The sequence below is a fragment of the Mustela nigripes genome, chromosome 4 (genome assembly GCF_022355385.1).
Source record: "Mustela nigripes isolate SB6536 chromosome 4, MUSNIG.SB6536, whole genome shotgun sequence".
NCBI lineage: Eukaryota > Metazoa > Chordata > Mammalia > Carnivora > Mustelidae > Mustela > Mustela nigripes.
In genome coordinates, this window is record NC_081560.1 from 14,968,106 (window position 1) to 14,980,469 (window position 12,364).

At 35.9% G+C, this 12,364-nt stretch overlaps 1 protein-coding gene across 6 annotated transcripts in view; it reads right to left on the bottom strand.

Moving 5' to 3' along the window:
- TRIM24 (tripartite motif containing 24) overlaps positions 1 to 12,364 on the bottom strand; it is a 95,533-nt gene that overhangs the window by 55,156 nt on the left and 28,013 nt on the right. For all 6 annotated transcript variants that reach the window (XM_059396332.1, XM_059396333.1, XM_059396331.1 and 3 more), the window contains exon 2: positions 4,373 to 4,491. In XM_059396332.1, coding sequence (XP_059252315.1) covers positions 4,373 to 4,491 — 119 coding nt within the window. The remainder of the gene's footprint in view (positions 1 to 4,372; positions 4,492 to 12,364) is intronic.

Consider the following 12,364-nt stretch of genomic DNA (forward strand, 5'->3'; position numbering starts at 1 on the left):
ACACTTAATAAAGATTTCAAAGATTCGGGGCGCCTGGGTGGCTCAGTGGGTTAAAGCCTCTGCCTTCAGCTCAGGTCATGATCCCAGGGTCCTGGGATCAAGCCCGGCATCGGGCTCTCTGCTCAGCGGGGAGCCTGCTTCCTCCTCTCTCTCTGCCTGCTTCTCTGCCTACTTGTGATCTCTGTCTGTCAAATAAATAAATAAAATCTTTAAAAAAAAAAAAGATTTCAAAGATTCTATTATAATAATTCCACGTGTTTGAGGTTGATGAGCTGCTTCTTTTTTTTTTTTTTTTTAAGATTTTACTTATTTGACACAAAGAGAAAAAAAGAGAGCGTGCTCAAGCAGAGGGAGTGGCAGGCAGAGGGAGAGGGAAAAGCAGGGTCACCGCAAAGTAGGGGCAGCCCAATATAGGATTTGATCCTAGGACTCTGGGATCATGACCGGAGCTGAAGACAGTCGCTTAACCAACTGAGCCACCCAGATACCTGGCTGATGAGCTTCTTAATAAAAAGATGCCTTAGAGAGGAATCCTGCCTGAGCCCCAAGAGATACTATGTGGCCTAAATTCAAGATCAAGACAGATGGACTTGTTTATTCTTTTTTATTCAAGTGTAATTAACATAGTGTTATATTAGTTTCAGGTGTATAATTTTAGGATTTGAAAATTCTATATATCATGCAGTGTTCAACACAGTAAGTGGAGTCACTCTCTTTTTTGAATAAAGAGTGTTTGCTAAATCATTCTCCTGCAAGGCCTAGAAAAATGACCAAACCAATGGTGATGAGTAACCCCACATGTATACTGTGGTCTCCAGATACCATATCCGACCAAAAGGAACCAAAACATCTAACAATACGTCAAAACAGAAGGCAGGGGAGACAGCAGTGATGACTGCGATTGTATCAGAATGACTCAGGAATCAATGTGAGGCTCCTGTTGCCAAGATGGCACAAGTGGAGCATCAATAACAACAATTACTGTAACACATTTTATGTTAAAAATCCATGAATTTGGGGTGCCTGGGTGGCTCAGTGGGTTAAGCCTCTGCCTTCAGCTCAGGTTATGATCTCAGGGCTTGAGCCCTGCATCGAGCTCTCTGCTCGACGGGGAGCCTGCTTCCTCCTCTCTCTCTGCCTGTCTCTCTGCCTACTTCTGATCTGTCCAAAAAAAAAAAAAAAAAAAAAAAAAAATCCATGAATTCATGACACACACACATACACCACTTATTAGTCAACATCTGAAGAATGCTAAGAAACTAAGTGACTACTAAAAATTAGCAACTAAAGGAAAAGAAGTGTTTAACCTACCTTTCCTTTATAACAAAGAATAATGAAGAAAGCCAGTTAAGAAATATAGGGGCATGACAGAATGAGACTGTCATAATTTTCCAAGGCTGTAATGTAACATGGGAGCATGGCAATGGTCATTAATGGCCACTGACATCAGGAAAAAGAAAGACAACCAAACTCCTATGCCTCCACACAGACATATGGATCAAAAGTATTCTCTCACCCAATGGAACCTGAAACTAAACCTGCCTCTACATTTTTACTGCCAATGTACACAAAATACAGGAGACAGAAGAATGTTAAATAACTTTACAAAGATGGCCAGCAAAAGGCAGAATAAGGCTAACTGTATAGGATTAACACCAAGTTTATCTATCAAATGTTGAAAAGGGAGGAAAAAGAAAGCCAGCGAAGTAAAGGGATAATTTGAGATTAATTAAAAGATAGGGTTGAGACTAATCAACCAAATGCACTGTGTAGGCCTTACTGGATCCTTACAAAAGCAAACCACTGTTTTAAAAAAAGAAACCACAATTAGAGCATTATCACTGGATTTTTGATGATATTAAGGAATTACTGTAAATTTCTTTTACAGATGAAAATACGGTGGTTATGTTTATTAAAAAAATATTTTTCTATAGGAGTACTGAAAGATTTATGGATTAGATGATATAATGCCTGGGAATAACTTCAACTTAATATAGTGTGTGTCTGTGGGCGCGGAGGGAGTGTCAGGTTAAACATAAAACGAGTTTAGGACTATTAAGTGAGGTAATGTATATGGGAGTCCGTTATGTGAAACCGTCCCTTTTCCTCTAATGCTTAAACTTATCTGTAATGAGAATTTTTCTTCAGCTATAAAATATCCTGAGTTCTAGTTTGAATATAGGTGACACTACTTTAATCTTATAGGTAAACTCAATCATATTCAAAACCAATTCTCTATCTACTTTGCTACCTCCTTTCTCTCTGTGAAAAGCACCAACGTCCTGTTAGTGAGGTCCCTCTCACCTCCATACCCAAGCAGGTATATCAAACCTTCCCCTCTCCTTACTGCTACCAGGCTAATTCAACTCAGCTCTCAGTCTCTCTCTCTCTCTCTCTCTTTTTTTTTTTTTTAAGATTTTATCTATTTATTTGACAGAGAGAGAGAAAGAGAGAAAGTTAGGCAGAGAGTAGGCAGGCAGAGAGAGAGAGAGAGGGAAGCAGGCTCTCTGCTGAACAGAGAGCCAGGGCTCGATCCTAAGACCTTAAGATCATGACCTGAGTAGAAGGCAGAGGCTTAACCCACTGAGCTACCCAGGCGCCCCTCTCATTACCTCTTGCCTAGTGCTTCCTTCATCCACCATTATCATCTCTCTTGTCTTCATTCCCAAATATTCCTCCAAGTACCCTATTCCTGAACCATGTTTAACAACCTTCCTATCCTCACTTATCTAAAATGAAGATGTCAATTTGAACTATCTCTAATTTATAACTTTTTCCTATTATGTTTTATGGAAAAAACAGAGTAAACTTACAAAAACTGATTATACAGAGTCATAAAGCAGCCTCTTAAATTTGTCCTTTAGTTTAGAATCCCTTCAATACTCATCTCTTATCACCATCAATTCATAGAGGATCTTAACTCCATCCTGTTAATGATTTATGCTGCTTTGCTTTTGAATTTTCTGGATTGAGCACTCAGACACACTGCTAGAGTTCATCTGATGAAGCATAATGAGTGAGTGATATGACCAACAAAGTATATCTAGTATAAATATAATCACATATGAAGCAAAGTGACCTGACACTCTAGAAGACAAAAAAATCACTGGTATTCACAGGGAAACTTTCAGAGGTGTTAAGTACTTGACACTGTAGCTCACATAAATAATTATATTTTCATGCTTTAAAACCAGTTTCACAACTAGAAAGTTTATTCCCTGCACCAAGCCCTGTTTTGACCTCTGATGAACTATGGATATTTTTGAAACAAAAGCAGTATTTAAAGAAAAAATTTTTTTTGAGGGAGAGAGCAAGCAAACCCATGTGTGCATAACGGAAGGGGGTAAGGGCAGATGGAGAGGGAAAGAGAGAGAATCCCAAGCAGCCTCCTTGCCCAGACGAGACTCAATAACACAACCGTGAGATGAGCCGTAAGAAAGAGATGGCTGCCTAACCAGCTGAGCTACCCAGGTGCCCCCCAAAAGGGATATTTTAGTTAGTAATGGCTATATTCATTTTAAGTGAACCCTAAATTCCCTCAGTTCCCTCATGAAATAAAAAATTGAAAATGAAAAGTATGGAAACTTTGCTATGTGATTCCTTAAGTGTCATAAACATTACCTTTTCGATTTTTACATGTTAGGTTAATGAACATTTTTTTTCCATTGTCAGATTCTGTTCCTTCACAGATACTATGCTCCAACTTTAAGGAAATGCCTAGAAAAATCATCAATGAATCACGATTCAAAAGTACACTAATACACTACACTTTAGTGTACACTACAGAATTAAATCATAGCTCACCTCCACCAGAGTACTATAATTCACCCACCAGCGACTGGCCATTTAGATTTAAAGGGGCAATAGAAATGTTCTATGTGTGGGTTATGGAATGATACATATGTTTCATATGTATCATTATAGAGTTCATTTAGAATCAAATGAATTTAGATTTAAAGGGGCAATAAAAATGTTCTATGTGTGGGTTATGGAATGATACATATGTTTCATATGTATCATTATAGAGTTCATCATTAAAACAGAAAAAAATGAAAAAGGTTGGGCTTGAAATTAAAAAAAAACCGTCAATACACAGTAAAGTTACAAAAAAAAAAGAGATACTGTCAAGTATAGAATAGTGGTTTTCTCTCTGAAGGGATAGGGAAGGTGGGGGTACAAACAAGGCTTCTGAATTGGCACTATTTTATTCATTAAGATGAATTATTCATTACTCTATTACCTTTTAAAATATTACATAATTGGACAGACATAATGGTCAAAGTCAGACACCTTTTATTTTAGAGTCCTTCAACAATCCAGGCCACCTCATTAAGAAGAAGCAAAATGTTTAAGACTTAATTAGTACACTTACCTGATTAGACTTTTCTACTGTACTGCTGGGAACCTCAGTAGTGTCCTTCACAAAAAAATTATCTATGATGTGTCTCTCTGCACATTCTTGGCTGCAAACTGGACATCGAATGACTCCAACTGGGGAAAACAAAATTGTGTTCTAAGTTTTTTTGGTTTGCACAGCATAATGATTTGATTGATTGTATGTAACTGCAAAATGACCACCACAGTAAGTTTCGTTAACATCTGTCACCATGCACATTTATAAAAGCTTTCTTCTTGTGGTAAGATTTTCAAGATCCACTCTTCTAGTTACTTTCAAATATGCAATACAGCATAAGTACAGTCACCAGGCTGTGCATTACAACCCAATGATTTACTCATTTTATAACTGGAAATCTGTACCTCTTCATTCTTTGACCCTCTTCATTCTTTCACCCACCCATGACCCTTTACACCTCAGACAACCACCAATTTGTTCTCTATATCCATGAGCTCTCATCCCAAGTTTTAATACAAATACGGTAAACACCAAACAAGCACGTCTCATTCCAACTGTAACTGGGTTCTTTTACAATGCCCACTTTCTTCAAAGTCATATCTATTATTACTTAATACAAAACAATCCAGTTTATATACATATATGGATTATATGTATACACATATGTACACATATAGATATATCCCACACCTAGTTTATTTAATAATGAATAAAAGTTCATTATTTTCAATGAGATGACCCTCTAATAACCCCATGGGCTACTCTCTTATCGGTTAGCAACTCCCCTTGGCAGTGGTTTTCAAAATCTCGTGTGGAGTTTTTAAAAAGGGACTTCCAAATTTTTTTGGACCTACAGAATCAGGATTTCTGAAAGGAGAGTACAAACCTACTTGTTTTACCTAAAATCTCCATGTGAGATTAAGAAACACCATTGTGTTTTCTTTAACAAGGGCAAATATGTGTCTTGGTGGGGGAGAATAATCTTTCATAGTGCTTCGTAAAACAGCAAGTAATAACTAATTAATGAATTAAAATCTAAATTGATTAAAATTTTAAAAATCTAATATTCACTTGATGCTGTAATTTCTACCAAGGAGACTGTGATAAAGTTCCCAGGTACATTTTTTTGTAAAATGAAATGCATAAGAATGAGTATAAAGTAATCCAAAGGTCAATTTCATTTGTATATATAAGCAAAAAACAAATTTTTTAAATTAAAGAATCTATTTTACAACAATAACAAAAATATACCAAGTACTCGGAAATAATTGCTTTAAATATATAAGGTCACTGTGGAGAAAAATGTTAAGTTGTATTTAGAAATATTAAAATATATCTAAGTAAAGAAAAACCTGTTCATGATGGTAAAAGATACCAATTCTTCCCAAATGCATCTATAGATTCAATGCAATTTTAATAATCCTAACAGGAATTTCAACAAGCTGGGGGGATATGCCTACCAAGTAAAGGACTTATTCTAAAGCTATGGTAATTAAAATGGTGTAAAATTTATTTAAGGATAAAAAAAAAGTGTAACAGAATACACATACACAATACCAGAAACAGGCTCATATGTAAGTACATTTTATACAGGATAGATGTGACATTAGGGATCAATGCGAAAAGGGATGAACTTTTCAGGGTGCTATAGTTCTCCAAAGTGGGAGGGGGAAGAATTAGACCGCTACCCAGTTAAAAATAATAGTTCTTTCAAAAGATTAAGGACATTGTAACTTTCCAAAGAAATATAAGAGAACATCTGTATAACCTTAGAGCGGGAATAAATTTCTAAAGAAACAAAAACTGAGATATTAAGGGAAAGATTAATGAACTTGATTTCATTTACAATCAGAACTACAGCTAGTCAAAAGATTACCATGAAGAAAGTAACAAGACAATGCCCAACCTGGGAAAGATATACCTAATATGTGCTACTAACAATGAATTAATAACAACAATCTGCAAAGTATGTGACAAAGCATTTCACAAAAGAGTAAGATTGAATAAACATATTTTTCCTTATCAGCTAAAACCTCTGGGTGTTCTATACAAAACAACTATAAGAAGACTGAAAGAGAGATTGTCTATACAAAACAATCATAAGAAGACTAGCTAGAGTCCTCAGGACCCAAAGAGTGACACAGTGATGAGTTCACTGGATTTTCTTTTAGCCTCATATATTCCAAAGTAGGCAGTCATGAAATCACCATCCTATGTACATCAACAGGTATAAACAAACAAAAAAATCCCACAGAAACCTGCTCCTCTTTATCCAAAGGACCAGGAAATGGGCAGCTCACCAAGACAAAACTTCTAGACAATAACTGCTCTACTCCAGCCAAACACAACAGATAAAATTGTGCTCTTTTTCCCACCAGCAAAGGTCCAGTGGGAAGCCTAGACTTCCACCCTGGCTAAGAAGAAACCAAGTACCCCCAACCACACACTGCTGTGTCTGTCAGAGAAGACTGGTAGGGAGCTGTGGCTTTCATCCTTACTGGGTGCTAATTTGGCCCCCTGCAGTATTAGTGGAGATCATGGGAAGAGCCTGAATTTTGCCCCTCCAGGACAGTAATGCAGTACTCCTCTACCTCTGTGCTGGGTTGGTGTTAGAAAAAGACTAGTGGATAGTCAGAACTTTTACTACTGCCTACCAGTAACCTCTGTCCCCACTCCTTCCATACGTCAATGAAGAACAATGGGAAGTGTTGAACAGACACCCATGCCCCTATTACCAAGGGAGGTATCAAGATGTAACAAGAGACTTCAACACCATCCACCAGTAGTAAGGAGGAGGCCCTCCTCTTCCAGATGTTAAGAGAGGCAGCATAAGAAACACGGACTACTCAATTTCAATCTTAAAGGAGACAGAAAATAATAAATATAAGAGCAGAGACTAATGGAATTGATAACTGAAGTCAATCAAACAAAAAGCTAGTTATTTGAAAAGGCCAATAAAGTTAACAAACCTTCAGCAAGACTGAAGATGGCAAAGGAGAAGACACAATTTACCAAAGAATTAAAAAAAGGGAATAGCACTACAGATGATGCAGGTATCAAAAGGATAATAGAGGAATACTAACACTTGTCACAGAAATTTAACAATGCAAGTAAAACAGATTACTCAAAAAGTACAAACTACTATGACTTACCCAGTTTTGAAAAGCCATTTGGAAATTGGCTCTGAACAAACCGAAACACTTAGGTGTAAATATAGCAAAACCTGTATTGAACTTATATGCCGAAAACTATAAAATGCTGATGAGAACAAGCAGAAATCATATAATAAATGGAGAAACACAGAGCGTTCATGGATAGGGATAATTAGTGTAGTAAAGATGCCAATTCTCCTTAATGTGAGCTGTGGTTTTTACACAATTCCTAATATCCCAGCAACATTTTTTTGTAGATATAGACAAGATTTTTAAATTTATATAGAAAAGCAAATGTATAATAGTAGCTAAGTCAATACTGAAAACAAGAAAGAGGAACTATTCTATCTAATTTCAAGATATTACATAGCTACTATAATCAAGAATGTCTGTTACTGATTAAGAGATAGACAAAGATGAATAAAACAGGACAACTGAAATAGATCCACACAAGTAGGGCCAATTCATTTTTGACAGATGTGTAAAAGCATCTTAGCACTCAAAGTACAAAATGCTGAGGAGAGATATACTGTGTTCATGGATTAGAAGATTCACTGCAGTAAAGATGTCAATTCTCTCCAAACTGACCTACAGACCTGTATATTCCTATCAAAATCCTAAGCAAGTAAGTATATACTTTTTAAGTATAGACAATGTTATTACAATATTTATGTGGAAAAGGAAAAAAACTAAAAGAGCACAGATCTGAGAAACGATTCATATCTCCCATATATAAAGAACCCTCAAACCTCAACAATGAAAACAACAAACATTCCATTAGAAAATGGGCAAAACACATGAAAAGTATCATTCTGAGTAAAAGAGCTAATTTCAAAAGGCCACTTATGAATGATTCCATTTACATAACATTCTCAAAATAAGACTGCAGAGATGGAAAATAATTAGTGCTTTGCCTGAATTTAGGGATGGAGTATGGGGAAAGGAAAGGGTAGATATGACTACAAAGAGAGCTTTGGTGATGATGGAATAAAACAAGAATGCTAGTATCTTGATTGTGATGATGGATATATGAATCTACACATGTGATAAAATGGTAAAGAACTATAGGCACTATTTTATCAGTGCTAATTTTCTTGTTTTGATTTGTACTAGTTACAGAAGATGTAATCATTGGGAAAAACTGGGTACCTTAGATCTCTCTGTAAATTCCCATCAACCTATTTTTATTTATTTCAAAATAAAAAGTAAAAAACAAAACAGAACAAAAACACCCTAAAATGAACTAACATTTCTTCAGTGTTCTCCTTATATGTACTGCATTATCCTCATAAAGATGAGGAAACAGATCAGAAACTCCAGCTAATCTGATCAAGGTCACACATCATTGGAATTATGATTTGAACCCTTGGCTGACTGACCCAAGTGCAGGCTCTGTACTGCTACACTTTACAAGTATGTTTAGAAAACCATGGGTTAAAAGATCATGTCATTTTGACAGATAGGATATTAGTCCATGAATTAATCCCTGGCATAGTGCTCAGTAAGTATTTGGTAAATGATAAACTCCTTTAATAATACATATACCATATGATTCACAATTCCAACACTGAGAAACTCTTATACTTCAGCATGAGAAGGTATGTTCAAGAATGTTCATCATAGCATTTCTTATAAAAGCTCACAACTGGAAACAATCCAATGTCCATCAACAGTAGAAACAAAATACTGTGATATATTTGAATAATAAAATACTTTACAGCAATGAAATCAATCCACTTAACCTACAGATATCAACATGACTGAATCCCCAAAAAATATTGAGTGAAGAAAGGAAGTCCTAGAAGAATACTGACCATTTAAGTTAAAAAATCCAATACAATCCAAATAAAATATTAAATAGGAAAGCATACATAGATAATGAACTATAAAAAGCCAAGGGAATGATTAGCACACAAGTTGGAGAGTGGCTAGGCCTAGGAAAGAGAGAAGCAGCAGCTCCTCTCCAGTACTAACTTCAAACTATCCATTGTTCCTGAACTAAATTGTTTCCAAGGCCTAAAAGCAAGGGGAGATGAATGGGTGCAAATGAGACCAGAGGCCCAGTGAAAGACCTGCTGGCTTTTGTCAGAGCTCTCTTCTAACGCTAGACTAGTTACTAGATGTCTAGTAATCCTCTAGCAAATCAATAAATCCCCATCTTACAGATCAGAAAACTGGCCACCATCACTTGCCCAGGATCATAAAACTACTAAGTGGCAAATGTGGGATTTGAATCCTGCCTAATGACACATCTTGTACACATTCTACATGGAACTCATTTAAATAAAAAGAGATAGAATATGGAGTTTAAAACAATATAGAACTAGGTTGTTCCTTTTACTGATTGCTCTATAACCCTTAAATCCTTTTGAGCTTCTATTTCCTCTTCTGTAAAACAACAGTAAATTATAATGGTGACCATATTGAGAGTCTGCTGTGTTCCAGTTATTGTGCTAAATGCTTCACACTCTTTAGCACAAATATGAGGATATTATATATTCATATAATAAGGATTATATGAATAAATGTACAAAAAGGGCCTACTGATGTCAGGCTGATAAACCTGTGCATTACAAACTTTGTGCCTTCCAACTAAAACCAGGTACTAAGGGATACCTTCTGAAAGGGTCAGCATGACCTCATTTGTCTGATTCCCTCAAACTATGCTCTACTAATGCTATATATGATTTCAGAGCCATAAATGCACCTCTACCTAAAAGTTACAACAGGAAAACAAATACATAAATAAAAGTAACAAAAGGGAATAAATGTTGGGTGTATCTTAAATTTGTGTCTCCACCCAAACTTCATTCTAAGCTCACAATTATGAGTATAAGAAAAACCAGACATTGCATATCATAAGGTAAACAGCTGACACCTATATGAAGGAAGTGATTCCTTTGACACACTGTTCTGGGAAGACTGGGAATAATGTGAAAACAATTCACATCCCATTTTGGAATGGGAAAAATTGAAATCCAAAAGACAAGCAGGACGTCAACTTTATAATTAAAAGAAAGAATAAAACAAATGGATCTCATAAATGCTATAAATTGCTTCTCTTAGCTGATACCAGAAGTAAGAATATGGAGAATGTCCTGGGAAGAAGCTAAATGAGGAAATCACCTATTTATTGAAATAATACTTCAGTATTATATTTTTCTGCATTTTAAAGGAAAAGGACTATTGGAGTTATATGTTCATTATCTAAATGTAAATTTCTATGCTAAATGAAATCATGAAACATGGATAACTATAAGGTTATAAAACAGGAGTCACAGGATTATACACTTATGAAATTATTCACTTACAAAAGCAGGTAGAATTAAAATGAACCTACTGGTATTATTCTTTTTTCTACAAATTAAATGTTTACAGCTTTTGGGTTCTGGAGATATGAATATTATCTGCTATCTCCTTTTTGTGAAGTTTTAGTTTCTAAACATAAGCATAATGCAGAGCTTCTGTTTTGACATTAAGTACTAAGAATGACTGGCAATTCTGACTACTCATCTCCACAAAAGAGACATATGTGGATTTAAAGTCTCTTATTAAACACTGTGGATCAGAGACACAAGTGAGTTGAATGATAGGACCATGCAATGGATCACCACCAATCAGGAATCTATAGTTCAACATCCACTGGAGTTCTAAAAAGTAGAGATCTAGGGACGCCTGGGTGGCTCAGTTGATTAAGCCGCTGCCTTCAGCTCAGGTCATGATGCCAGGGTCCTTAGATGGAGTCCTGCATCGGGCTCCTTGCTCAGTGAGGAGCATGCTTCTCTCTCTGCCTCTTCTTGCCACTTTGACTGCTTGTGTTCTCTCTCTCTCTCCCTGACAAATAAATAAAAATCTATTTAAAAAAAAATTTTTTTTTAAAGATTTTATTTATTTGACAAACAGCGATCACAAGTAGGCAGAGAGGCAGGCAGAGAGAGAGGAAGGGAAGAAGCAGGCTCCCCGCTGAGCAGAAAAAGCCCGATGCGGGGCTCAATCCCAGGACTCTGGGATCATGACCTGAGCCAAAGGCAGAGGCCCAACCCACTGAGCCACCCAGACGCCCCTAAATAAAAATCTATTAAAAAAAAAAAAAAAGGTAGAGGATCTATACCGTACAAAATAATGCTCTGTCCATGGTGCTATCAATACCACTGATGGCTTCCTACTTAAGCATACATACACATGTATATAACAAAAGACCTTATTAAATACTACCTACAAGACACCCAATTACATACATGGTTACATGGTTAAAAAAAAAAAATCAAAGGGCAGAAACAGATACACATTCAGCAATAAGCCTATAACATCTGGAGGACTTTATAATAATATCAGAGTACACAACAGAACAAGAACCATTAACAGATACAATTTGGGGACAATGTGTAATAATATACAGGTCAATTCCTTACAAAGACTATAAATCCTAAATGCACAGGCATTTAATTAACAAAGGTTCATAACACAATGTAAAAACTGATACAGCTGAAAAGAAAAACGGACAAATCCACATGATAGAGGTTTTAACTTTCCTCTGACAATTCAGTAAGACATAGATTTAGAAAGATATAAAAGACTTGGACAAAAGAATCAAATAACTTGATATAACTGATGTTTAAAGAATACCCAACATTAGCAGAATATATATTCTTCAAGTGTGTTTGGAATATTTATCAAGATATACCATATGCTGGGCACCAAACAAGTATGAATAAATTAAAAGAACTAAATATACACACAATCCGTTCCATGACCACAATGAGATAAACTTGGAAATTAGAAACAGAACTGGAAAATCCCCAAATCTGTGGAAATTAAACAACTGATTTCCATGTTAATGAAGAAAGGCATAAAAAAA